The sequence below is a fragment of the Adelges cooleyi genome, unplaced genomic scaffold (genome assembly GCF_023614345.1).
Source record: "Adelges cooleyi isolate 19-005CV unplaced genomic scaffold, UGA_ACOO_1.1 ACOO_flye_CR_arks_rails_tigmint_CR_PRNA_2, whole genome shotgun sequence".
In the NCBI taxonomy this organism is placed as follows: Eukaryota; Metazoa; Arthropoda; class Insecta; order Hemiptera; family Adelgidae; genus Adelges; species Adelges cooleyi.
The window spans coordinates 5,121,500-5,146,731 of record NW_026095860.1 but is presented as its reverse complement, the minus strand read 5'-3'; the positions used below and the strand labels follow the sequence as shown (position 1 = coordinate 5,146,731).

The 25,232-nt window shown below is 30.7% G+C and overlaps 2 protein-coding genes across 5 annotated transcripts in view; one reads left to right on the top strand and one right to left on the bottom strand.

Moving 5' to 3' along the window:
• Positions 1–705: 705 nt before the first annotated feature.
• LOC126833607 (kelch-like protein 28) lies at positions 706–22,719 on the bottom strand. 4 transcript variants are annotated; one of them, XM_050565037.1, is made up of 7 exons: positions 22,622–22,719; positions 2,322–2,475; positions 2,082–2,173; positions 1,675–1,996; positions 1,457–1,606; positions 1,053–1,296; positions 706–987 (listed from the first exon to the last, which is right to left on the bottom strand). In XM_050565037.1, exons 4-7 carry the CDS (start codon positions 1,939–1,941, stop codon positions 803–805), a joined length of 846 nt encoding a protein of 281 aa, XP_050420994.1. In that variant the 5' UTR covers positions 1,942–1,996; positions 2,082–2,173; positions 2,322–2,475; positions 22,622–22,719; the 3' UTR covers positions 706–802. The 4 variants fall into 4 exon arrangements, 2 of the variants coding, with proteins under 2 accessions (XP_050420994.1, XP_050420993.1); XM_050565036.1 differs by lacking the exon at positions 22,622–22,719 and adding an exon at positions 9,433–9,549; XR_007684979.1 differs by lacking the exon at positions 22,622–22,719 and having other exon boundaries at positions 1,659–1,996; positions 2,322–2,474.
• LOC126833606 (reversion-inducing cysteine-rich protein with Kazal motifs) overlaps positions 9,721–25,232 on the top strand; it is a 31,379-nt gene continuing 15,867 nt past the window's right edge. The window contains exons 1-3 of the mRNA XM_050565035.1: positions 9,721–10,031; positions 13,889–13,938; positions 23,405–23,485. Of these exons, the coding sequence (XP_050420992.1) occupies positions 9,950–10,031; positions 13,889–13,938; positions 23,405–23,485 (213 nt within the window). The 5' untranslated portion in view covers positions 9,721–9,949. The remainder of the gene's footprint in view (positions 10,032–13,888; positions 13,939–23,404; positions 23,486–25,232) is intronic.

Genomic DNA, 25,232 nt, shown 5'->3' with positions numbered 1-25,232 from the left:
GTAATAAAATAAAATTACATGTAATATATTTTTATTTAGTAATAAAAATGACAGTAACGTATAATAATATGTAAAATACCCTATTAGCTCCATGTAAAAGTCGGCCTCCGGGCAAATGGTGGCGCTATCTACGTGACAAAATTGTACTACCAAAATGCCGTAATTTCTTGACCCACTGATTTGGTTGGAGTGGCGTCACCTTATCTTCTCTACATCGTGATTGCGGATTTAAAAAAAAATGTAATGTCTATTAAATTCGACACGAGCACATATTATTATAGTATACTATTTGGGTTTAGCAAAGGTTATAAATTCAAAAATTCTTTATAACTATTTAATTCAAATAATGGGATAGTTTTGCCGCCAAAAATATTTCTTTCACATTTACAATGCTTACTATTATAATAACGATTGATGTACTTATTTAAATATATTTGATTAAGTTGGAATATCATTAGTTTTCTCTTAAATATGTTTCAGAAACGCTTTAAAAATATTTTACACAGGGTATTTAGATTGACGCGGTTTGCATGTATCGCGGATATAACTTGGGTTCTCCTTGGAAATATCTTATCACTTGTTTACATACCACCACTTGCTGATAACATGGCACATCGGCATAACAACAGAATGACATAATATTACATTTAATATTTATTAAATTATAATTTTTTTATAATGCTCGTCAGTCGTCAATCGTCATTCCGCATAATAAAATCGAAAATAAAATAATTTGAATTTCAGCATATAATTTAATAAAACAAACAAAATTTAATTCACAAGAAATGATTGATAAAAAATATTACTTGAAGTGTATACCATATGATTTCAGAGTTCCCTCGTTAAAAGAAACAATATTAGTACCAATACACACTCCTGCCTTGGCAGCCCATTGCCACTGTTTTTTTTCAGCGTCATAAATTTCGCAATAAATTCTTCCACCTTCATTGACAAATAAGAATATATCGTTCCCCTTATTCACAAAACCTGAATTTCAAAATTATGAATAAAATAAAAACAAAAATGTACTTGAATTATTAATGTATACAGACTTGATGTTGCATAAGATGTTTTCAAGTGCGTTTTAGGCATTTCGCTCCATTTGGAATGTCGTAAATCAAATTTAAAAACTCGTTGAGATTCACAAACGCCGCCAATGATATAAATGTAGTTTTCTATTATCGTTACACCCATCGTGGAATTACATATCGGCATAGGATCGAATTGTTTCCAATTTTTTTTCGCAAAATCATAGCATTCTACAGTTGAAAGATCAGCTCCATTCTTTCCGCCAAACTACATAGACCAATAAAACTTAATTAAATTCTTACAAATCATAATTACTTAGAAAAATTAATATTTTTAAAAAATTTTAGCTTATAATAATTAATAAAACAAAGGTAAGGCAACTTTTTTTAGCAAGGTTTTTGCGATAAAATTGTACCCATTTACTTACAACATATAAATCATCATTATTGGTTATAGCACTGCACCAGCGTCGAGCCGTGGGCATTGTTTTGATAATTTCCGTCCATACTTTCGAATTTGTATCGTAGTATTCCACTGAATTAAAACAATTACCATATGAGAAATCGCAGCCCCCAACCTAAAAAAAAAATTAATATAAAACATTGTTAATTTTTTATGTAAACTACAACCTTGATTCATACACACAACATATATGTATTGCTTTCGAGTGCAGACAGCAAAATCAAATTGGGGTCGATTAAGTGGTTTTGTAGGAACCCATTGTTTTTTTGACGTCGACTTAAGGTCTAGTTCATCGATGAGATTTACCCAATGACCAGATTCTTTTTTACCACCAATCGCAAGTATTATTCCATTTTCAGAGGCTACCATCCTCGAGTATGCTCGTGGTGGACAAAACAATAAATTATCACTCGATTGCCATTTTAAGTGATCTTTGTATCTAATATCCATATGCCATATACATTACACTGGAATTGCCACTATTTGAATTGATTGCAAAAATAATCTAAATACACACACAAAATGTCAGGTGATTTAAGGTATAACCAAACCTAATAACATTGTAAAACTCAATTTTTTTTTTTACATACGTTGTGCCGAATAGAATGATTTCTGCCTAACGTACTCGAAGTTTTTGAATTGACGAATATGTTGATAATATCATCTAATATGTCTCTTATAACTAAAATAAATAAAAAATAAATTATAACTGTGATTGAAAGTTTATAAAATAATTCATTATTGACATCCAAATAGTATTAAGAACAAAAATAAAAGGCAACAATGTGGTGAAAATGCTGAAACTGATTGAAACATCAATGTATACTTACTATCAATGTTACTTCTCACTAACGGCTCATTGCAAATCCGTTGTAGGCCTTCTTTCGAAATTAAATGCCAACGTAAGAGTTTCATAAGATTCGGTAACAAGCAATTTCGTTCGTATGTGTTATAGCTTATCCATCCAATAATAAAATCAAATATCTAAAATAAATTTGTATAATAATTTTTTTAGTTGGTAATTGTTTTAAAACCATAATTTAAATTATTTTTTTCCATAATTAAGTTAAATTTAAAATACATTATTTGACAAGTATTTCTACATTTAACATAGAACTATAAATACCTTTTCCTAGGTGTCAACTACCAAATCGTCATGTTTAATAAACTTAATGACAGCATCAATAGGAAATTCATATAGTTGTTCTAATGTCGACTGCGTGTTCACAATTATACTATAAAAAATTATTTGATTATTTTTAAATTTGTTGCTATCGCAAGTCAAACTTGATTACTCACGTGAAATTGTTTATAAAATAAGACCAACAAAAATTGTAAATTTCTTTGTCCGATATTGATTCTAAAGTCTTAATCAAATTAACACAATTTGTAGGATTTATGTTTTCTTGAATATACTTAAAACACAATTCTTTTACATATCCTAGATCATACAATGAAGCAGCCATCAACAGTTTCTAAACAAAATAATGAAAGATAGACAACAATAGATTAATTATAACATTATATTTTATAAATTGTCTATACTATTGGGTAATCATTACTTCAACATTATTTTCTTTAATGTCAACTTTAAATGTGTATGCAAATTTGACAATTAATTCTAAGACCTCAAAGTCTATTTTTTGCAAAGGAACACAATTTTCTTTACTGTCATTGAATGACGGTATAGTTAACACGGCTTGCAGAAGCTAGTACAATTTTATGTGCCGGAATATGTAAACCTTCACGGCTTACCAAAGTTACATCACAAAATACTTGCTCCCTAGAAAGATGTAACAAAATGTCAATAATATGTGTTTAGCTTAAGTAAAAGGCTTCGAGGGCAGTTTATATTATTAATAATGGAACAAAAAAATTGGTTATAATTGATAAATTTAAAGAGTTTATAAACTTATGACTTACTGAATAAAACTTACTGATAAAATTTTTGAAGTATTCTGCTATAAATACTTCCATATTTGTTGTACTTGATTTACAGTCTTTAGGTAAACTCGTACAAACGTACTTAATCGGTATTAGTTTGTTGGAAGTTGTTAAATAACTACCCTAAAACATATTCCAGTTACCAAATAAAATTAGTTTGCTATTCAAAAGACGAGGTAAAATAAAAGATTTTTTAATAAAGGCATTGTTTTAAATACCGCAATAATTATAAAAATACGAGTTATTTAAAGCCAAATTACTACTAAATGCTAAGAATTAAAATACTCAAAAAACGGGCCCATATAAATTCAACCGTTGGGTTACAACAATTATCAGCAAAATAATAATGCATATTTTACCAGAAAATACTTTTTTAGGTAGGTATTTTTGTTAATAAGTAAATTACGTTTCAATATGTATTACGAAAATACTGATATAGACGCATGCCCTCGTAGTTTTATATAATGCGGCACTACATTTGTCTCGTGCGTATTATGAAAATGATGCTTCATTCATTGTTATGGAATTTTGCAGTAAATTATGCGTTATTGAAAAATGAAGTATTCTCTATTTTGAAAAATCACTAATCATAACGGATTAGTGTAAACTGATTGAAATTAATTCAGGAAACTATTTTGATGGGACAGTTTAAAAAAAAAAAATCATTGAAATACGCTTTGCCGTTTAATACCCCGTGTAAATAGGTACCATATTGCAATATAATATACAATATTATGTCTTACCCGTCAATAATTTTTCATTAAAATAAAAGCTTCTATCTTTGTATCGTTAGTTCAAAACGAAGAAAATGTAAATTTACGAATATCGTTTAAACTCTATAATTAATGCAGTTACAAATTAGAATAAATTAATTTGTGCAAACACTTACTTTTCTGTTTTGTAGTTTTCTAAAAAGTTAAAATTAAATAGGGTAATTTATCAATCAAACCACAATATGCATCCAGCATCGGAAACCACCAGTTTTATGAAAAAGCAGAAGAACATCATTAATATTTTAAAATGTATATAATTCTATTGTCTTCATGTTATTATCCCAATATACCTATATAAACCGTATTAGCCGAGCACGTGGGGGAAATATTCCCAAGGAGGTCCCAAATAGTCGTGTAACTGTAATTTATAATAATTCTGTTGTATGAATTTGTTATTATGTGAGAAGATAATTATCACACAAAAACGCGGCGACCGTCTTCTTAAGCTTACACTTTATATACTTATCTATGATTACACCGCTGTAATGTTACCACTATTATTATTTGTTTTTGTATAGGGCACTTTTTTGTTTACACTAAAAGTAACCCTTCTGCCAGAGATGAGATATAAGTTTTAAATATCTAATCTGTGCTTCTGCTTTTATCTACTCTGTGCCTTGTGATTGTAGGTAAATCACTGAATTACTAGAAGCAAATCTGGCATATCCGAGGTCAATGAAGTTTAGGTCGGCTCCATCAGGCGACAATGTTAAACGGGTAAACCGATGAGTCAGCAGCTGTTTAATCAAAACACCAATTGCCAATTCGCTTTGACTTAGAAAAAATAAATAAATAAAAAGAGCCAGCCCTATTCAACTAAGTCCCTAATAAATTTATCGGATAAAGTTTTATATTGTAAGCCTTTTTTTTGGAATTTAAATTTGGTTCAATTCTTGTGTGTGACGCATACATTTCATAATACTCAACTCGATGAATTTGGATTTTATTGAATAAGGCCCACGCTTTTCTTTTCAGCCAAAAATTAAAGATGTTTGACATTTTTTAAAATTGTAGTTAATTTTCGGTTGTTTTCAAAGTAATTGACATTAAAAAAAAAAAAAACGTGCTACAGTTGATTAGTAAATTGTTCTTGTAGTAAAAATTATTTTTTACTTTTTAGTTCACATTTTTGAATATTTTTTAGAAAAGCATGTTTTTTTAAATTATTTACTTAACTTTTTACTTTTTAGTTTTATTGAAGTACTTAATAATTGTGAATAGTTAACTAAATTTATTTTGCAAAATCTGAAAAAACACATGAAATTTTAGTGAAACAAATTTTTTATTTTTTTGCTTCTTTTAGGTGAAAAAATTGCAAATTTAATTTATTTAGCTACAAGGAACTGAAATGTTTAAATAAATATCGGCTTTCTACATTATATAGTAAAGTAGCCGAAGAAAGTCCAGAATTGAAATTGGGCCGTCCTGTGTAGTCGAAATTTCGTCTAGCTTTTTGATCTAAAACGAACCAAAATTTCTTTTACTCATAGAAAAAATGATTTAAGTTAAGAAAATAATACCTTGAAGCTTTTACAAATTAACCGGTAAATTAATTGGCCCGTTCAAAAACCACTATTTTCTTAAATATTGCCTATACAAAACTCCTTAAAAATCAACCGCATGCAATCCCCCAAAGGGGCCTGGCTGCTGCGATTAATTAAGGGGCATTGTATAGGCAACTCTTTTTCATTAAAACTTAACATTTATGCGAAAATTTGTTAACATATAATATATATGTTAACAAAAGAAAGAGGTGACTATTTTGATGTTTAATTATATTATGCACAGGATGATGGAAATGCCAAGGGTCTATTATTCAACAGCCATGTAAGGGTAGGGGGTATGCTTGCTCTCCTTCCCAAGTACATAGACTTGTACTTGTAAGTAAGTATTACCGACAAGTTTGATGATTCAATCCTGAGGCGTTCACCCGTTTGAAATGTGTATGACGTGTTTGTTCTATTCTGTATGGCTTCGCAACAGACTTAGCCGAGAAAGAAAATGTAAAGAAGGCCCCGACAATAGCTGATAATATGGATTCACTATATTGTACGGCCTTGTACAAAAATCAAAATTTTCCTTAACAGGTACAGGGGGGCAGTATGGGTACCCAAGTATTGTTGTCCGAAACGTAAGTAGATATCTTGTGCGCGAATTCATTCATTTTGTATTGTTACCGGTGATCTATATGGGAATATAATATATATTGGATAATACGAGACGGCCGACAAGACGAACAAGTGCTCGGTTAACGTTATTGTTAACTTAACAATAATAATCATAAGAATAATAATTATTCCTATACTTGTATATCTGTGTATAGCGTTTCCTTAGCCACTCGGGTTACACACGCACACATAGAAAATAAATGGCGGCGAGCACAAACGGTTTTCGGCGAACCGTTTTAATACACTATACTCTACAAACGTCTTGGACCATATTATTATTATTAAACGTTTCTTTTAAATAAATCCGAGGTGTGGCCCTTTTTTTATTTTTCAAAAGAAACCCCATTGAACGAAATCGTCGACGGACCTGTGTAAACACACCGCCGGTGTTCCGATTGTTGTCGTTGTGTTCGGATCGGTTCACAATAGCTTCGCGTTCGACTATTGTGTAATAATTAAAAAAAACAACGAAAAGAAATCCCATAGACTTGCTGTGGTATTCAAACCGTCAAGTGGAACGTTTTCTACATCAAGACTTGGACCGTCCGATAGGCAATAAAAGTATAATAGCATCTTTGCAAAGTCATCTCAGCAAACGGACAGATTGATGAAAATTAAAAGATCAAACGCTACTGTTTCAGATAACAGTTTAAATGTTGTCCAATATTGTAAAATGTCATAAAGTAAAGTGCATCTTAGAATAAAAACTAAAAAATTACAATTAATTTAAGAGAAAATGAGTGTCTTATCCTTAATGAATCATCCTGTATACGTTGACAGTGTGATAAATCCGTTTCTCATAGGACCATATCTAGGTAAATATTTTAGTATATATTTTTCAATACTTTGAAAACTTCCATCTTTATCATATTTTATCATTATCTTTATACTTGTAGAACAAGTATGAATCTTCTTTTTCTTTCTAACGGAAAAATATGTTTTTAATTCTATAACTCTGTAGACAACATTGGTTTAAAATGGTAACGTTTGAACTTATAAAATTCATACTTGTGTTTGCACAAGTCCGATAGGCGATAACATTGATAACGAGACACAATACAATGTTATACGATTATATGATAGACAAGCGGTCTTATCCACCTATTCAAACACATTGGCGGCTACTGGTTTTTGAATTGATGACATATTTTATAACGATTGTATTTCTATTGAAAAATTAAGTAAAATTTGTGCCTACAAGTATAGGAAACTAATCAGATTGATCGTCCTTTACAAGAGAGACTAACAAATAAATTTAAAAAAATTTAAAAAGCCAGTCAAATAGGGTCAGGCGGCAGTGTGGGTTTTCAGAAATTATTATTACAACCGAAAGTGATGCCAATGTGTTGGTGGTTTGAATGCCGATAAAAGCGTTGTGAACACAAAAATGTGTTTAGTTTTTATTTGAATTTTAGTATTAGGGTCCATCGTCAGCCTTTCTTAACAATTATTCGTTGACGACCAAGCGTTAAAACTCACTTAAATGCAAGCATTATAAGTATGTTTCCAGATAAGAAATATTCTTATGTATGATTACTGAAAAGTATATTTATACATTTAAAGGTAAAAAATAAAAATATAAGTATAAAATTTAAATTATAAGTACAAAACTTTATTTATATATGCTTCCTTCAAGATCAAAATGTAATTTTAATTGAATTTTAATTTAAACATAATAAAAAAGGCAAATATAATTTTTGAGATCCATGAATATTGCTTTTAGTAATTTATAAGGGGAGGTCACACTGATGGAGTGACGGATTTTCTGCGTTGATTTTCTAATTTGGCGTAAAATTAAAAAAAGTTATTAACAATTTGTTGTATAAACCATATTTCCATTATTTAAACATATTGCATTCTTATCCATATCATTATGATATTCATATGTTTATAACATATTTAAAAAAATAATGAAAACATATTTGACAGCTTTTAGAAAATATTAAATTAATTTGCTTGATGGGATTAGTAAATGAAATAATAAAAATATTACATAATAACAATTGGCTCAGTGCATAAGCATTTAAGTTTTCATTGTATTTAAAATATTTCTCTAAGTAAAACTTACGTTTATGTAGGTATAAAAACAATAGGTAATTTCTTCAATTTTCATAGCAACTGTTTTAGTAAAAGGCGGTAATAAATAATAATCTATGTAATTATGTATTTGGTTGTCAAGGCCACTTTGCTCGGCCGTTGTCTAGGTACAATTGATCAACAAGATGTTTTTTGCTATTGCCGTTTTAAGTTGGCGCTACTCGGATATCACTGCTAAACTTTTTACGAATTTCGTCGTTTAAATGCGTTTAATTGTCATTTACCTGTCACCATTGCATTCTATACAGTGTTCTCTACACGCTACAGTCAGATATTTTGCTAAACAAATTATTCAAGATGCCTGAAAAGTTATCGATCGTCGTTTCTGGCCTTTCCCCTTCGGATGTATTGAGGATGAATAAGGAATCGGTAAGGAAATTATTATGCTACCTATTTTAATTTTGGCTATACAATTGTTTTTTTTATACACCTTATAGCTTTACATTTTGTTTGATATTTATGCGCATTCGTTAACATGGTTACAGTTAGTTAGATAATGTTTTAGACACTAAAAAAACGTAATGCGACAACCAAATTTTTTTTGGTTGGCAACAACTGATTGATAATAATAATAATAGAAGAATGTTTATTAAAGTGAACTGTTCAGCAGGTTGTCAATGTGATATAGTATAAGAATCAGATGAGTTGCCGTTTTAAAAAACGATTATAGAAATCTAAATGATAAAATAAAATATTATAAATTTAAACTAAGAAAATAAGAATTTAAAAACTAGTATAGGAAATTTAAACGATTAACTGACAATTTGGTAAAATATCAGTTTCAATAGGTAACTATACCTATTGAAATGATAAAAATTCATAAACATGTAATACAATTTCATGTACTTAACACTATTAGGTTAAGGACACACTAGGACAATGCATCAAAAAAGAGAACTGTCCTAGTAAAAAAAGAGTAGGTACGTCTGGTCACCATAATTATTATAAGAGATACATACCGAGTGTCTGAGTGTCTTATGTGCATGCTTAATGAATCACCCTGTAAACAGTTGGATTTTATAATACAATAATAATAATAATAATAACATGATAATCATCATCCGCCGGCGAACGTGTCGCACCGTATCCGTTTCAGTGTAAAAATAAATGAAGCGTACCCGTGCGCGGCAAGTTATTTTTAGCTTGGCCCTAACTGCGCGGCTACACACAGATGGCGTGACAGGTCGGGAGTCTTGGGCATTGCCAGGTAAAGGCGGCGACCCAAACCAGAACGGCGGCCGCCCCGTCGAGCACATGTTCGGGTTTCAGTATCGCGTGCTTAGGCTACCGGCTATGACACTCCTGCCGTCGGTTAACCGCAGTTGCTTCCATATCGTACCAACATAATATACGTTGAATTCGGGGTTTTGCTTAAATTTCAAATTTATTTTTTACTAATATTCAATTTTCTATTTTACCATGCGCGTTAAAAATAAAATTACTACCGTACAACAATAGACCGGTGCCGGTGACAAAATGTTCGTAGACCGATTTTGTTTTTGTTTGTTTACCTGTTTGACAATCCTAGGACTCGGACGCTACACAAACGCTGATAAAGGTAAATAATATGTACTTCAGGTTTTTTAAAAATAGTTTTATATGTCCCATTTATGTCTTTTTGGGGTTTAAATGAACCGTTTATTTATGAATGAAGATGTCAAATTCGTATGATAGTGTTCTCATTTGATTATAGGGCGATTCAAACGTTTACAACGAACGTTCCTAAATATATAAATGATTTATATGTTTTTATAAACATTTGTTTGAAAGTCATAATAAATTACAATATTGGTAAAGTAGTTGTGGTTTACATAATTCTATTGCATACATTCCCGTTTATGGTTTAGTAATTTTATGCATGAAAAGAGTTAAGTAACTCATTTGTTCATGAAAAGGGTCAAATTCGTTTAGTTAAAACTCTTACTGTTGGTGAAAAAATAAATTTGAACTAATTTTAATAAATATAGTGCATACGAATTACAAATATTTTTTAAAACTTCAAATAAAATTATATATGAAATTCGGTTATTTTTAATTTACCAAAAGTTTAACTTTTTAGACTAAACCTCTTTCTTAAAAAATCGAATAAATTTAAAACTGTAATTTTTCGCTCGCATTTATTATTCCTTATTTAAAAATATGTATAAATCGACATAAGAAATTAAAATTAAAATTGTATTTTTTCTTAATGAGTGTACGTTATTAAATTTACAATTGCAATTGATTTAATAAATAATTAAATAATTTCAATCCATGATAGCGTGTGAGCTTTTGATCTTAGTTAGCTTTAAATTTAAAGTCATAATTAATTTTTCAAGTATAGGAATACAAAATACATTTTTGTTTTTTTTTGGAACAAGAACCCAAATCACTTTTTTGTTATTCGCTTCAGTTTATTTTTAAAATCAATGTTGTAAACAAATTATTTAACAAAAATAAAACATTTGTGATGTCATTTCGGGCGTTTATAAAAAAAAGAACTACAAATTGTACACAATGTTGTTGTAATAGACCAGTTCTGAATAATTTAGCGAAAAAGAAAAATATAATAAAATACTCTATTTGTAAACAATTTTACAAAATTAACCTAGTTAGTTAAAACAAATAATCACAAGGAACTTCATAAAACCAATAGTTATCTCAACAGTTTAAAGTCAATAGGTAGCTGGTGGGTGTGTGTTGTTGTGTAAATATAAAACTTCAAAACGACGCACAATACCAAATATTTGGCACGATTTATCGAACCTAAAACCAAATCATCAAAGAAAAAATAGGTTTATATTTTGCTTGGAAAATGTTTTAAAATGCTAAATAAGTCGGCACACGACGTCAGGTTTTTCAAAAATAATTTTTGGTTGTACATAAATACATGAATTGTTCGTCTAAATAGATAAACAAAAATTATATGGATATATTTTTATTTTTTATTATTAACTATTTTATTGTAATTTTAAAATGTTATAAATATTATTATTATTTATATGCAAAGCACAAACGGATACACATACTTTGATTTTAAGTGCAAAATAAAAGCGAGTATACATTTTTTTTTTCACAGCTCAGATAATATTATCCGGTGCAATGTACAACAATTTAGTAGTAATTAACAGACGCTATATCATATTGTTAATGTAGAACAAATTGGTGTTCTTCGATATTATTGTCCAAGTAGAATAGTTACGTCACGGTTTTTAATTGGTCGTTTAATATTAATCATAAAATATTTTGTCATTTTTTCTTTTTGTTGCATTATTTAACTGTAAAAATACATTTATTCGAGTAGGTTTTTAATAAAAGAATATCATACAAGACAAAATAATTAGTTAGCACTAATTGTTATGAGTTCAGATTTTAATGCAACGCCTGAGACTCTGAGAGTGTTGGAATTAGGTTAAAAACAAAAAAGTCGCAGGTCTGTGTAAATATTAAAGAATTTAAAGAACATATTATCTTAATTGCAGAGGTACTAATAAAAACATATTATTAAATAGAAGGCAGTTCTTTAAGCCCCTAAACAATAACAGTGTGTATGACCGCATGTCACTGTACCTATCCTCAATATTTAAAAACTAATTGATAGTATATACTATTTTGCTATATTGTTGGCATATACTATATTTGAAAAATTCTACTAAGCATCTACGCTTTCTCTAAAATGTCTGTAATTAGAGAACTTTTTTTTAAAGTCATAGTTTTTGATTATAAGATGTATATATACACAGGATGATTTTTCTGTCTAGTCAATGGACAAAGTTCTGGACCACTCAATATCTCACTGGATTTAATTAATAATTTTTTTTTTTTTTCATATTGTTTTTATATAACATGAATAACATTAGAGTTTCTTAATTTAACAAAAACAAACAGAATTAAATAAAATAACGGATTAATAGAGTTTTTTTTTTTAAAAATTACTGAATACACCCTCCGTTTGGGACTAGATTCCTTTAAAAGCTTTTGGGGGTGTTCTAATAGTGCTTTATTGGCCAAAAACACTAAACGATGATGAAAAAAACACTTACCATAAAACCCAAAAGGGTAGATATTCTTTATATTTTTGGAAAAAATCTACAACTTTTGCGAGCAATATAACGCAAAAAGCGTGTGTAACACAAACACTATACCTCTCGTGATTTATTTATTTATATATTTTTTTAAAACATTTTTGCCAGGACTCTTTCTTGACGTCGGCAGTGCGTTCTGTGTGTGTCGAATTTCCAAAATGCCTACCCAACACGTTTCTCGGGTTATTTTACTGCACAAGTGTAATATACACACGCGGTTCGAGTGAATTATATTAGTATACATATATAACGCACTATTGAACCGTATGTATAACAAAAAACAGACGTTGAAATATCTAGAAGAAGAAAAATATACAAAACATGTGCTATCGGTCGAGTGCAATCTTGGCCGGAACGGTGTATATTTTTTTCCTCCAACACAAATAACCATAAAACATCGGTAATGAGAATATATTTTAAACTTTTAAAAAAAATACCCGTTTCGGATTGAAAAACACTCTAGTTCGTTTCGGTTCAAACCAACAGTAATAGGCTGTTTTTTAAGTTTATTTTGATTTTCCACTTTCCTGCTAAAACAAAATTGGCTTTAGCCCATAACTACTGATTTAGGCTCATTTATACTTAATAATTTAATTAACGTCATCTATATACATTTTGTTTGCTAATGATTATAAATTACAAATTATGTTCTTTTTTTTTTATTGATACCATTTATAATTTATAATCTGTAATTTATTTATTTGTATGCTACGCTCTTGGCTTCGGGGCGTTAAATTTATTATTATTATTATTATTAAAATCGATGTACTTTTAAAACAAAAAGGTTTTATCTAAGACTTCTATCTATGATTTTCTATTTAAAACTATGTTGTCAGCAATAGCTTCCATGTAATATTTGATTTTTAGTATTTGTACTAAAGAATTCCTACAGAACTATTTGATTCCAAGTTTAGTTTTATCAAGGACAATGACAAGCCTTCAAATTGTCTTTAATTTTTTTTCCATAAACTAACATCGACGCAATCCTAAGAACATATTGAAAGTATAATTTTTTTTTTTTTTACTGCCTCGCGTCAAGTGTTATAAAATTCGTTCGCGAATGACATCACTTGGCCCCGGCAGTCGTCGAATAAATTTGAATAGCAATACAAACCAGTGTACATAATATATTAATATTGTAAGTGTCGTGTTGTAGTTTTTTATTTTATTTTTTAGAAAATTATGTCTTGTGTGTAAAAGTAAATATTATACCGTCGACGTCCACACAAACAGTATAATATAATATTTATTATATGTAAATAATATATGCGCGTTAATAACATAATAATATAATATTTTTAATTTAAACGATTTAAATTAAATTATTTTTGTATTTTTTTTTTGTTGACAGCCAAGTGTTGCGGCCGCGTTACCGGCAACTGTAAGAGATCCTGCGAACAAGTGAGTAGTAAACTATAATGTTATTTTGACTTTATTTATAATAATATTGTAGTAACACGATCCAAACACACAAATGACACTTATGAGGTTGTACAATGTGATATGATGTGAAAACGAATTCGCTCGTTTTTTGTCGACGGTCCAAGTCTTGTGCGCGCGACGTGAATTGTCATTGCTCGCTCGGTAAAGTGGTGGAAATAAATAGGTTTTTTTAATAGATATTTTTTTTTTCTAACGCCAAGACACGGCTCTCGTTGTGCATTATAATATATTTTTCACTTGTCCGACAATTCCAAGTTGTTGTTCTTTCACTCTTGGTCGCGTCACACAGGTACAATAAACATCAAAAGACTCGGACAGCGGTGAAATATGCCTAGGTTATATTATTATTATATTATATATGTGTACAAACAATGCTGAGGACGAATTCCCATCCCACCCCGGTAGAGCACGATTTGAATTACATGCACTATAATACCTTTAATATCATATATGTGCACTCTGAAACAATAAAAAGAAAAATGTACTTGCGCGACTCATCTGTAAACACCTGGTGATGTTTTTTTTTTTGCACGTTTTCCGTGAATCGTGTTTTAACACCTTGTTAAGACTTGAAGACGGAATGACGACCTCGCAGGACTATAGTAGATACAATAAAAAAAATAACATTAGGTGCTAAATCTTTTGTGTTAAGATATTTCCATTAAGACAACGTAACGTTATCAATTATAATATTCTCATACAAGACGTTGACAGTTTACAGCTAGTGATGTATTACATATATTATTTTCAGGCGACTAGTGATAGTAAGTGCTAGATCGTTTTTTTTTGTAATTTACTTTATATGTAAACTGTGTAAACTGGATCCATTTGACTTGAATGGTTTAAACAAAAAACTTTCCCACTACAATGTAATACCAATAATGTCTGTATAGTGTATATTGTACATGACATTATAATGTTTCATCAACAATGAGGCTCCGCTCCAATTTTTAATATCTATTCCAATATTGTTTGTCAATTATAATTCAAGCGGGGTTTATTTGCAAATGACCTTTCGCGTTACACTTGCCTTTCTAAACGTTACATAAACGTATGCACGGACACGCATTGATGAATAAGACAATGAACAGATCAGAGTATGCATTTACAACACTGTTCGACTAAGACGAATCGTTAAAATTAAAAAAAAACTAGCAAGGATTTTATGTACATCATAAAATCATTCGGACGTTTATAACCCTTTGATGCAAAATTTTTTTTTATATAGATTAAATTATCAGGAATTTAGGGAAAAATAAGTAAAAAATCACATAACTAAACAAAATTATCTTTTATAACTGTTATCTGTTAGATAGCAATTTCTTTAATAATATTAGGGCGCCATCTGTATATTAAATATATTTCTTGTAACAAAATGAAATTATGTAATAAACATTTTGTATTTCTGCAACAATGAGCACTGAAGGGATGAGTGTCATTTACATTTTTTTCTCAAATGAACACAAGACACCGTATAACCGTGTTTACCGTATCACTTTCAATATCAAAACAAGACATCATTTTTTAGATTAGCCTCGACGCGAAACTGAGAATAATATTGTTTTTTTTTGGGCCAAAAATTAAAAAGTTCACCCCTTCCCCTTGAAAATATTTAAGTTGCCGTGTAAATGAATAGCCAATGGGTATCTAACAAATATTTTCATTATGTCGTTAATTTATTATTGATAGACGATTAATCCTTAATAGTATCCACCCTAATATTTAAAACAAATTTTAGCTTTTACAATGTGTTTATCGATTTTTGTATTCAAACTAAATCAAACCGTCCACATATTTGTATTAAAGCGTTTATTATTTGAAAGTGATTTTATCAATTAAACCCACTACACCGGCTTTTTATTATTATTTTTTTACAACGCAATTTTTCCTTTAAATATATTTATAACAATAACAATATACTAAAACGATCAAACGTACACGTTTAATAGTTACTATGGTGTTTATAATTTATAAATTCATCTGTATATACAAATAGGATTTATTATCGAATCTCTGGCCATAAAACGGGGTTTCGTCGTATGTAGGATTGTGTTTCAAAAGGAATCATTAAGATGTGTAATAAAATGATTTTACCGTGTCGAAAAAAGTCGGTTTGCGTTTAGATTTTCTCTTATGAGTTATTGATAAAGATAAAAACAGTATGGTCTGGCCGGATCTGTCTATGAGTGAGCGATGGGAGTCTATGCGAACTAGGCCAATTTTGAAGTCATCTCGACCGGTGCCGCTGCCTTGGGAGGGTTCGCCTTGTTTGTAATCACTGAACTCTATATGTGGAACGCGCATTGCCTATTTAGTCGGCTGTTCATGAAAATGTCTCCTACTAGTGGGAGTCCGCCATGTTGTGAACGGTTATTGTTTTTTTTCCATGATCAATTGGCCAATTAAAATTGTAGAGATAACAATTCAATATGTATCATGGAAAAGTAACTTGGTATTTTTATTTCCCATGAAAATATGTAAACAACATGGCTGCATCTCAGGTCGGGACATTTATTTAACCCTGTATGTGTGTTTCAAGTACCTACAGAGTTCAGTGTTTATAAACTGTTTTGGAAATATATAAGAGGCAAGTCGGACGATGTAAGATAATATGTAGATTATTATCGATCACGCCGATTGGAATTGGACCTGATGTAGAATACTAATAAATACTTTTAAAATGCCACCATAAGGTGTGACGGGCTTATCTGTAAACAGCTGCCAAACGATAAAAATGTGCATAACAACAACCGCGTTAGTGTTTACTCCTCATTAATAATCAATTACATTGGCCAAGAATGTGATTTGCATTGCTATATAGTAAAGTAAAAACTCGCTGGATGTAATATATTATAATTTTTAATTATAATAACATATAATAATATTATGTTAATACACTTTAGTTTGTATTCAGATAAATTATTACCAACTTACTGTAGATTTACCCTATTATATTAGGCTGCTCACGTGTTTTTTTTTTGGAATAATATAAAACTTAAAATTCCTATCGGACGTCTGTTGATTTCCGCCTAAACCGTGTATTGTGTAAACGCACGTGTTTGAATAAGAATCGTTTACCGTCGATATTATTATGTAAATTCCGTATATATTCTAAAATAAAGTACTGTGTTAAATCGTTATGACGGCGTTTTTTTATTAGTCTCCCCTCCCCATTTTTTTTTTGTAAACCTCTTTGACAATGTCCGACTCCGCAGGGATTTGCCGTGTGTAAGACAAGAGATATTATATAATATTTTTCAACAGAGTTAAGCCGCACGGTTGTTGGTAATTCAGCACACACATGTCCGGCTCCTTCGGTTCTGCACGTGGGAACCGAGTCGAATAGCTGAAAAAACATTGACACGTTTTCGAAATGCACATTACATTCTCAACACACCCGCACGAGGTTTGGTTTTTGGAATTCTTCTGTGGGATATTGTTGTCGCGTCGAAGGGGTGGCCGAGAAAAATATAATATAAATAATAATGTCACTTCAAAGTCGGAAACCGCGTAAAATTATTATTATTATAATGCAAATATTACAAACAACTTTGATGTCCAAATAGTAGAAAACAGTACATTACAGATTGGATAACTAAAGCCCTCCTAAATTTAGTGTGATCATATTCTAGAAATGAAATTGTTGTACAACAAATTTTATACTATAATAATATATATATCGGTGATAACTATCTGTACATTAAGTGATGCTCAGTTCTAAAACTATACCTAATTACTCATTGTTTTCATCATGTGGTTATCCTGAGTTGAGTAGACTTACAAGTGCAGGAATTACACAGCTTGAATTGGGAGTGCACATACGGGTTTTATCTAATATGTGATTATATTATTCTGGGTAGAATTTCCACCCGGTGTGCTTAATGATTCGTCCCTTTAAATAAATAACAGTATCCGGAACGAGGGGTATATTTTTAAATAGGCCCGACGCATTTGTTTTCACCCCGGTTGTGAAACGTGTCACTTCGGTAATACGTTAATGAGGTTCATGTGAAACGAACGGAGCAGTATAATAAATTGTACGCAATTAATAAGATTACGAGATCAGCAGCTGATTATCGTGAGTCAGAAAACTATATAACTATTAAGCGTCACCGGAAAGGCCTAATATGAGGCACAACCCAGAAATGACTGCACCTATGTACATTGTACATACAATGTCTGTATAAACATTAATTTTAAAATCAATGATACAAGTTCAATTTCTTAATTATTTACAAAAATAATCGTAAAAAATCTCAATCAGTCAACATGCCATTCGTAGTATTAATAGTTCATGAATTTATAAAAAAAAAATGTCTATGATAACTAATTTGATAGAGATTAAAAACACCAATCATCTCAGTTTAATGGTTGTTAAAATACTTGTCGGAGAAATGTTAAATGTATTTCCTTCTAAAATGGTATACCAAATGTTATGTGTATAATGTAATATATGCTTATCACTTTAGCTCGGATTAGCATTTTAAGTTGTATGTTTATTAATGGTTACAAGAATTATGTTTATAACGTTTTTATATTCATATATGCACAATATGTATTATGTATATTAATCAGAAACTCACGTGTAGTAAATTCATGTACAGGGTGATTCGTTAAGGACAACACACTCGTTTTCGTTTTAAGCAATTGCAATTTTTTAGTTTTTTTTCGGATGCACTAATCTTGATAACTAATCTTGATATTTAGTTAACGATCATGAAGATGACAGATGATCATAGTGCATATATGCACTAGATAGATTTTTGGGTTATTTTATGGTTAATTTTTTCAAAGTTCAAATGAGTTTGTCTACGTTAATAGTTTACGTTTAAGGTATTTTAACAAATTCCTCAAGGGCCTAACATAACCTTTTCTGCGTCGGTGGGCTTCTTCCCGAAAACTATTTTAAAGGAAATATTATAACATTTTCAGATGATGAAGTCAATAACACCTAGTTTTTTTTTTAAATTTTATGGAAATTATTTATATAGTTTTCACGTGCACGTTACCATTTCCCGTGTGTAAAACCTATACATTATAATATAGGAAGGAGCACGTATAAATCACGACACGACCCGGAGCTCGTTACAATATAATATATAAGTATATGGCAGAGGTGTGTGGCGGCAGCACCGGCTGTGCTTGTCTATATCGGATGTCTTAAATCACAACCGGGTCTCGGTAGAGTTAAGAAGGCAAACAAACAACGGGTGACTTGTAGTTGGCCAACCGCCAAAGTGTGTCCAATCGACGACTGCGACGTTTCAATTATTATTTATTGTTATTATTACCATCATCATCATGGCTGTTTCAATATCTTTCATTATATAATATACATATATTTGTTTACACGTATTTACCTTAAAAAACAAATAAAAAATAAAAATGTCCATATTTAAAAAAAAAAATTGTTTTGGCATGATTTCGACTAGAGTCGAGACAGTCTGCCGCCTATTGACAGTTGAAATTTCCAGAAATGATGCCAGAAGATGATATTATACGGATATGTTTCAAGTAGGTATTACTCAAAGTGGCAACATGTTGTATGGCTAGGTGCTTTCGTTTAGTGATGGGAAAATCCGGATGTTGCGAAGTTCAAAAAACCGGAGTTTTAAACTTCGAAATCCGGAGTTGTAGTATTCGAACTTCGAAATCCGGATTTCGAAATGTTCGTTATAAATCCGGATTTCAAAGTTCTCGTTATAAATCCGGATTACGAAGTTTTCATTTAAATCCGTAGATTGGATTTCAATTTTTTTACAATAATAAATTAATTATATTAGTTAATTATTTAATATTATGTACAACGTGTTTATGTACACAAAAATATTTAATTATTTAATTGGTAAATTAGGTATCTGTTTTTATAGTTATAAGAACATTATGTATAAACACGATTTACAAGTCTCAATGACACTTTTATAATAGATTAGAACAATAAGTTGTAATAATATGAAAAATACACAACACAATATATATATAATACATATATATATAAATGAGAAAAAATAAAAAAATACAGCATACTTACTTTGTATTTAAACTAGATTACTTATATGAAACTTAAAGTTCATTAGAAACATACAACTTAGGGTAATTTAGTTGAAGGGGTCCGATAATAGCATTTCATAGAGGATTAAAAGTCAACTAATTTGAACAATTTAGTCATCTTGTACTGCTGAATAAGTAATTACAAAATGGCTTTATGAATTTTAAAATCGGTAATTTGGCTTTTTATTTAAACCCAGGTTACGGTTTCTGAAGTTCAAATTTTGAAATCCGGATTTGTCATTAAACCCGGATTCTTCGTAAAATCCGGATTTTTTTCATTGAACTTCGAAAACCGAAAACCGAATTTTACGGATTTTAAGAAAATCCGGATTTATTTCCCATCACTACTTTCGTTATTAATCTCGGTTGCTAATAGGGAACTACTACCCTACACGAGATAATGTTATCCATCCGTTTATTAAGAAGTATAGTATAGGCAATTTAACGATTAATCTTAATTCACAGCTTACACTGTAGTGTATACTACATAATACAGTAACGTAGATTCTTTATTAGTTGTTTTGTTTTTTTTTTTGTGAGAAAACAAAAATAATTTTTTTTAAAAAAATCCCAACCAAAATGGTTTGTTGTAAAATCCTTAAATTTGCACAGTAAATATAGTTTTGAATAATTAAAAAATGTAATAAAATTTGAATTCTATAACAATCTTACAAAGATAGTTACAAAATTTACAGGCGTTTCATCATACCCAATGCGCGTTTGATTTATACTTTCTTGTTTCTAACAAAAAAAAAATTAAAAATTACTATACTACATAGTGTTTTGCCAGTAAATAAAGATAGTCATTGACGACAGGTGTATTTATTATTTATCTTTGGTCGGTGAGTTCGGTCCACGGGCTACGGACTAAATTATTTGAGTACAATAAAAACATCATAAAACCTCGTTTAATGTGTTATGTTTAACTTCTTTACTGTTTAGCTCTTCGCTTAGTCGGTGTTTTAAATATTTTATGCAAAACAATATCGCACTTATATTATTATGCAATTACGGAGATCGAGAGCGTTTGGACCTTGCACATTTCCAATTCAGCAAATAATAATCAATGTGTCTGTATGATAATGTTGTTAATGATCTTAATGTGCATTTTAGTGCACCGGAAAAGGTCAAACGTCCTAATTAACCCGATTAAGTGTAAACGTCTGAAAAAAACATCTAAATTGACGGTTGTAAAAAAAAACATTAGTACGTTTATTAGGTATTACAATATTTACGCATGCTTTGTACTCGGCAACGAAGTAATCAAAAAGACGAGCAACAGTTTGACCATCATTAAATTAAAAATAATAGTTTTTGCACAGCATAATTCTTATCTATAGAAAAATTCAAATTCCATATGATAATAATTGATAATGTGATAATATTATAATTGATAAGCAATATTTTTTTTGTATGTAACATGGTTGCTGTAGTGAACCAAATTACCGGAGAAATGTAATTTCATCGTTCTGGTCGGTCACACTGCAGCTCGCCTTTTCGCCTACTTTATAAATCAATTTTACTTATTGCGACCCGCTGGCGGGAAATGAGAAACATCATTATTATTTTTTAAACGGACACCGTTTGGTCGACGGGTGCCGTCGGAAATAGAAAACGGACTTAACGTCATGTGTGTATACGACTTGGGTACGACTTGAATGCATAAAGCACTAGAATTCCGGGCTTGCACAGCACCATAGCCGATTTCATATTATCATGTATATAATATGACACTTATCGATTGTGTGATCTATACAACGTTTGCTTGTATTATTCATCATCATACCAAACCGATTTGAATAATGCATAACGCGTAGGTATACGGCCAGCCGACGTCGTCTCTACCGCAGTAGTTAAATTGTAGGCGATTGTTGTTGTTTTTATAAAAAAAGTCCTCAATAAAAAACAGTGGTCGAGAGACGGCTAAAGGTTAATTGAAACGTCAAAACTCGCCTTGCCAGACGTGCGCAAGATGGTCGTGTCATACATACATACATATTCAATAACAATATAACCATAACCAAATTCTTCAATAATTGTAAATCTTAGGCCGCCAGTCGATTCCCCGCGCAAATTAACCTAAAACAGTGTGACCAACTTGATTTGGCTAAAAATATGTCATAATAGTTCTGTAAATAATGTTAACTAAGAATGAACCGCAGCTGACCTAAACCGGAGTGGCCACTATTGCGAAAAAAATAATTAATATTAATTTAGCGGGCATTAAGGTTTAATAATTTAAAAAAAAAACAATAAATTTAACAAGCGCCGGTGACATCTTTATTGATCTTGTAACCGCGACCGGCGTGGGACGATTAGTAACGCGATAGTAGGTATACCTATTTATATATGTATGTATATTTTTAGACTGACTGGTTATAATTTTTTTTCTTGCTCGTAAAAATTCTTGTCGTATTTAATTTTTACATAAACACATGCCGTCGGTAAGAGGACTGGTTTCGATATTATTATAATAATATATGTTTTAACGTGTACCGTGTAGAATTAATCGAATACGATAAACGCAATAAAAAATATAGTTGGTAATAATAATAAGTTGGTTTTGCATGATAATAATATTTAAATTTACCTTCTTTTTTGTACGTCGGTTTGCGGCGTGCGCGCTTAACGTTGATAAAATATATATTTAACGACATAATATTATTACAAGTATCAATTAAATTCGATAACAGTTAAAATAGTGTATTTTTGGACCTAATAAGTGTCCACCTCTCCTAAAGGGGAAGGTCTTTAATATTTTTTTTTATTTTTTTTTTTTTTTACATTATCTGTAATACTTATAATATTATAGTATGTTGTACCGTCGTTGCTATACCGACAATGTGACAAATACAACATGCAATAGGTATTAAATATTTAACGCTGTGACTTGCTCGTGTCATCACGCGAGACCGACAAAGTACATACATTTTTTGATATTTTCTTTTTATACAGTGGTGACAAATTAATTTCATCCAACTGTTCTATGGCGAACACCACGTGGCAATCGATCACGGCCAGATGTATTTTTAAATTTGTCTTAGTCGTATTTTTTTCATATTTTCAACAAGCGATTCCCATATTGTTAAAAAAAAATATATATATATATATGTTTAAAAATAACGTGACGGTTAGTTGGACTTTTTCGACCAGTTTTGGAATGGTTTGAAAAATCGATTGACTAAATTAGTTGAATTATAAATATTCTAAACATAAGTCAATCTGAAACATTATAAACTGTTGGCAGGAAATTAATTTCAGGTGGACCGAGGCATACTGAATTTGGCATTGAATGTTAGATTTAAAATTTAAAATTACTAAAATAAAAAAAATAATAAATAAATATATTAATTTATTTTTCTTTGGTTTTCAGTTGGCCGTCTTGCAAGAGTACCCAGAAGACAAAATAGCCGGACGAATCACGGACTTCTATCATCATTGCACGCCCAAAAATGTAAGACGCTTTTACACAAGAGTGATAATAATAATGATTATGTACAGTTAGAAAGTATCCAAATAATAAACGGCAATTCGTATGCAAAACAATATAACATGTAATACACGTTATAAAATCTTAAGAATATTCAAAATATCATATTAAGCCAGCGTACCGCGGTGAGATTTCTCTTGACATTTTATTTTTGTCTCAAATATTTGCGGCCAATGTAACCGAGTAATAAAAACCAGTTGTCGGATTTATAAAAATAAATAATATTTTTCGAAAAGGATTTAAAATATTTAATTTTTTTTTTTTTTACAAATCAACAATAAACCGGTTGGTGGTTAAGCGCGTTTACCGAAATACTTTTACCGTGTACTATACCCATTATATTATGTACATCTACTACCGTTGATTTTATACAAAATCAATGCTACCATTTTGGGGCTTACGGCCCACTCGTTTGTAAGTAATAACATCACAGAGTCATGTTTTCATGACAAGAAAATCTCCGCGGTTTGTTCCAAAGGCGTCGCAGTGCTAGGGTTTTCAAGTATAGCCAAGTATAATATAGTATAGTGTATATTATTATACGGTACACATGTCTGTTGAGAAGAAACACGACCCGACGGACACATGGCCCCCGCCGCGGCCGTTAAAGTCGTTTAATCCGACACCACCGGTGCGTGGTATCTCCCGGATCTTTCTTTTCTCTCTCTTATATACATTGTAACCTTTTTTCTGGGGTCCGTTCCCGAGTGGCAGCAGTCCCAAGCAAAGTGGATTCGTTTTTATAGACACATCATACCACTGTAACGCATTTGTTTCGTTAGTTGGCTGGACCGATAGAGTTCAATAATAATTATTGTCTCCTTTAGAATTTTATACTATAATTTGCCCGGAGGGCTGCTCGAGTAAGTTTCACATTTTATCTATGACCAAAAGAATAAGTTTCAAGTTTAGGGCATGATAAAAAGGTGGAATGTTGTACCTATTATTTTTTACCTCCCTTCCTAACTTTTAAACTCTAATGACTTTAAAAATGGTTGTTCAAAATTGGTTATCGACCAGTCAACATTTTTAGTACATTAGTCTCGATTTTAAAAGTTAATGAAATGTATGCACTGTCGTTTAAGTTTCTAAAGTTTCTACCCAAAAAAATAAGTTGGAGGGGTAAAAACAAAAAAAAATTAAATTTCTAAATAAATCCTTTGAGATATTCCAACCAGAGAGGTTCACCATAAAATCATCACCCTGTATATAAGTACTTGAAAATTTAAAAACCAATATGATGACGTCAGCTGATAAGGGATTAGTGATAAGAAAAAAGGGAAAGCGTGGGTTGGCGGAGAAGGGAGGGTACAGAAATAGACATTCGTGATATCAAATGTCTTTTCGAAAAAAATGTATAAATCACTTTTTTTTAAAACCGTTTGTGTTTTTTAGCAGACAAAATTTGTTTTGGTGTTTTCCCAACCTTTTGGATTTCTTTAACACGGATATGCCATTTTTCGCATTGCCGATTATTTTGTGTCATAAAACCACACCTAAAAAGACAGATAAGAGATAAGAGATAGATAACAGATAACATATCCATGATTCAATGTTTTTCCGTTAAGCGGAGAAAATAACCTTTTTTGTCTTATTCCATTTCTCGGACAAGCTAATAAAAAATATTCTAGCAAAGCATATTCGGAGGCGACTGCTAACGGGCGGCTGAATGTGACCGTTACACAAAACTAACAGCTTGACTTTATGAATA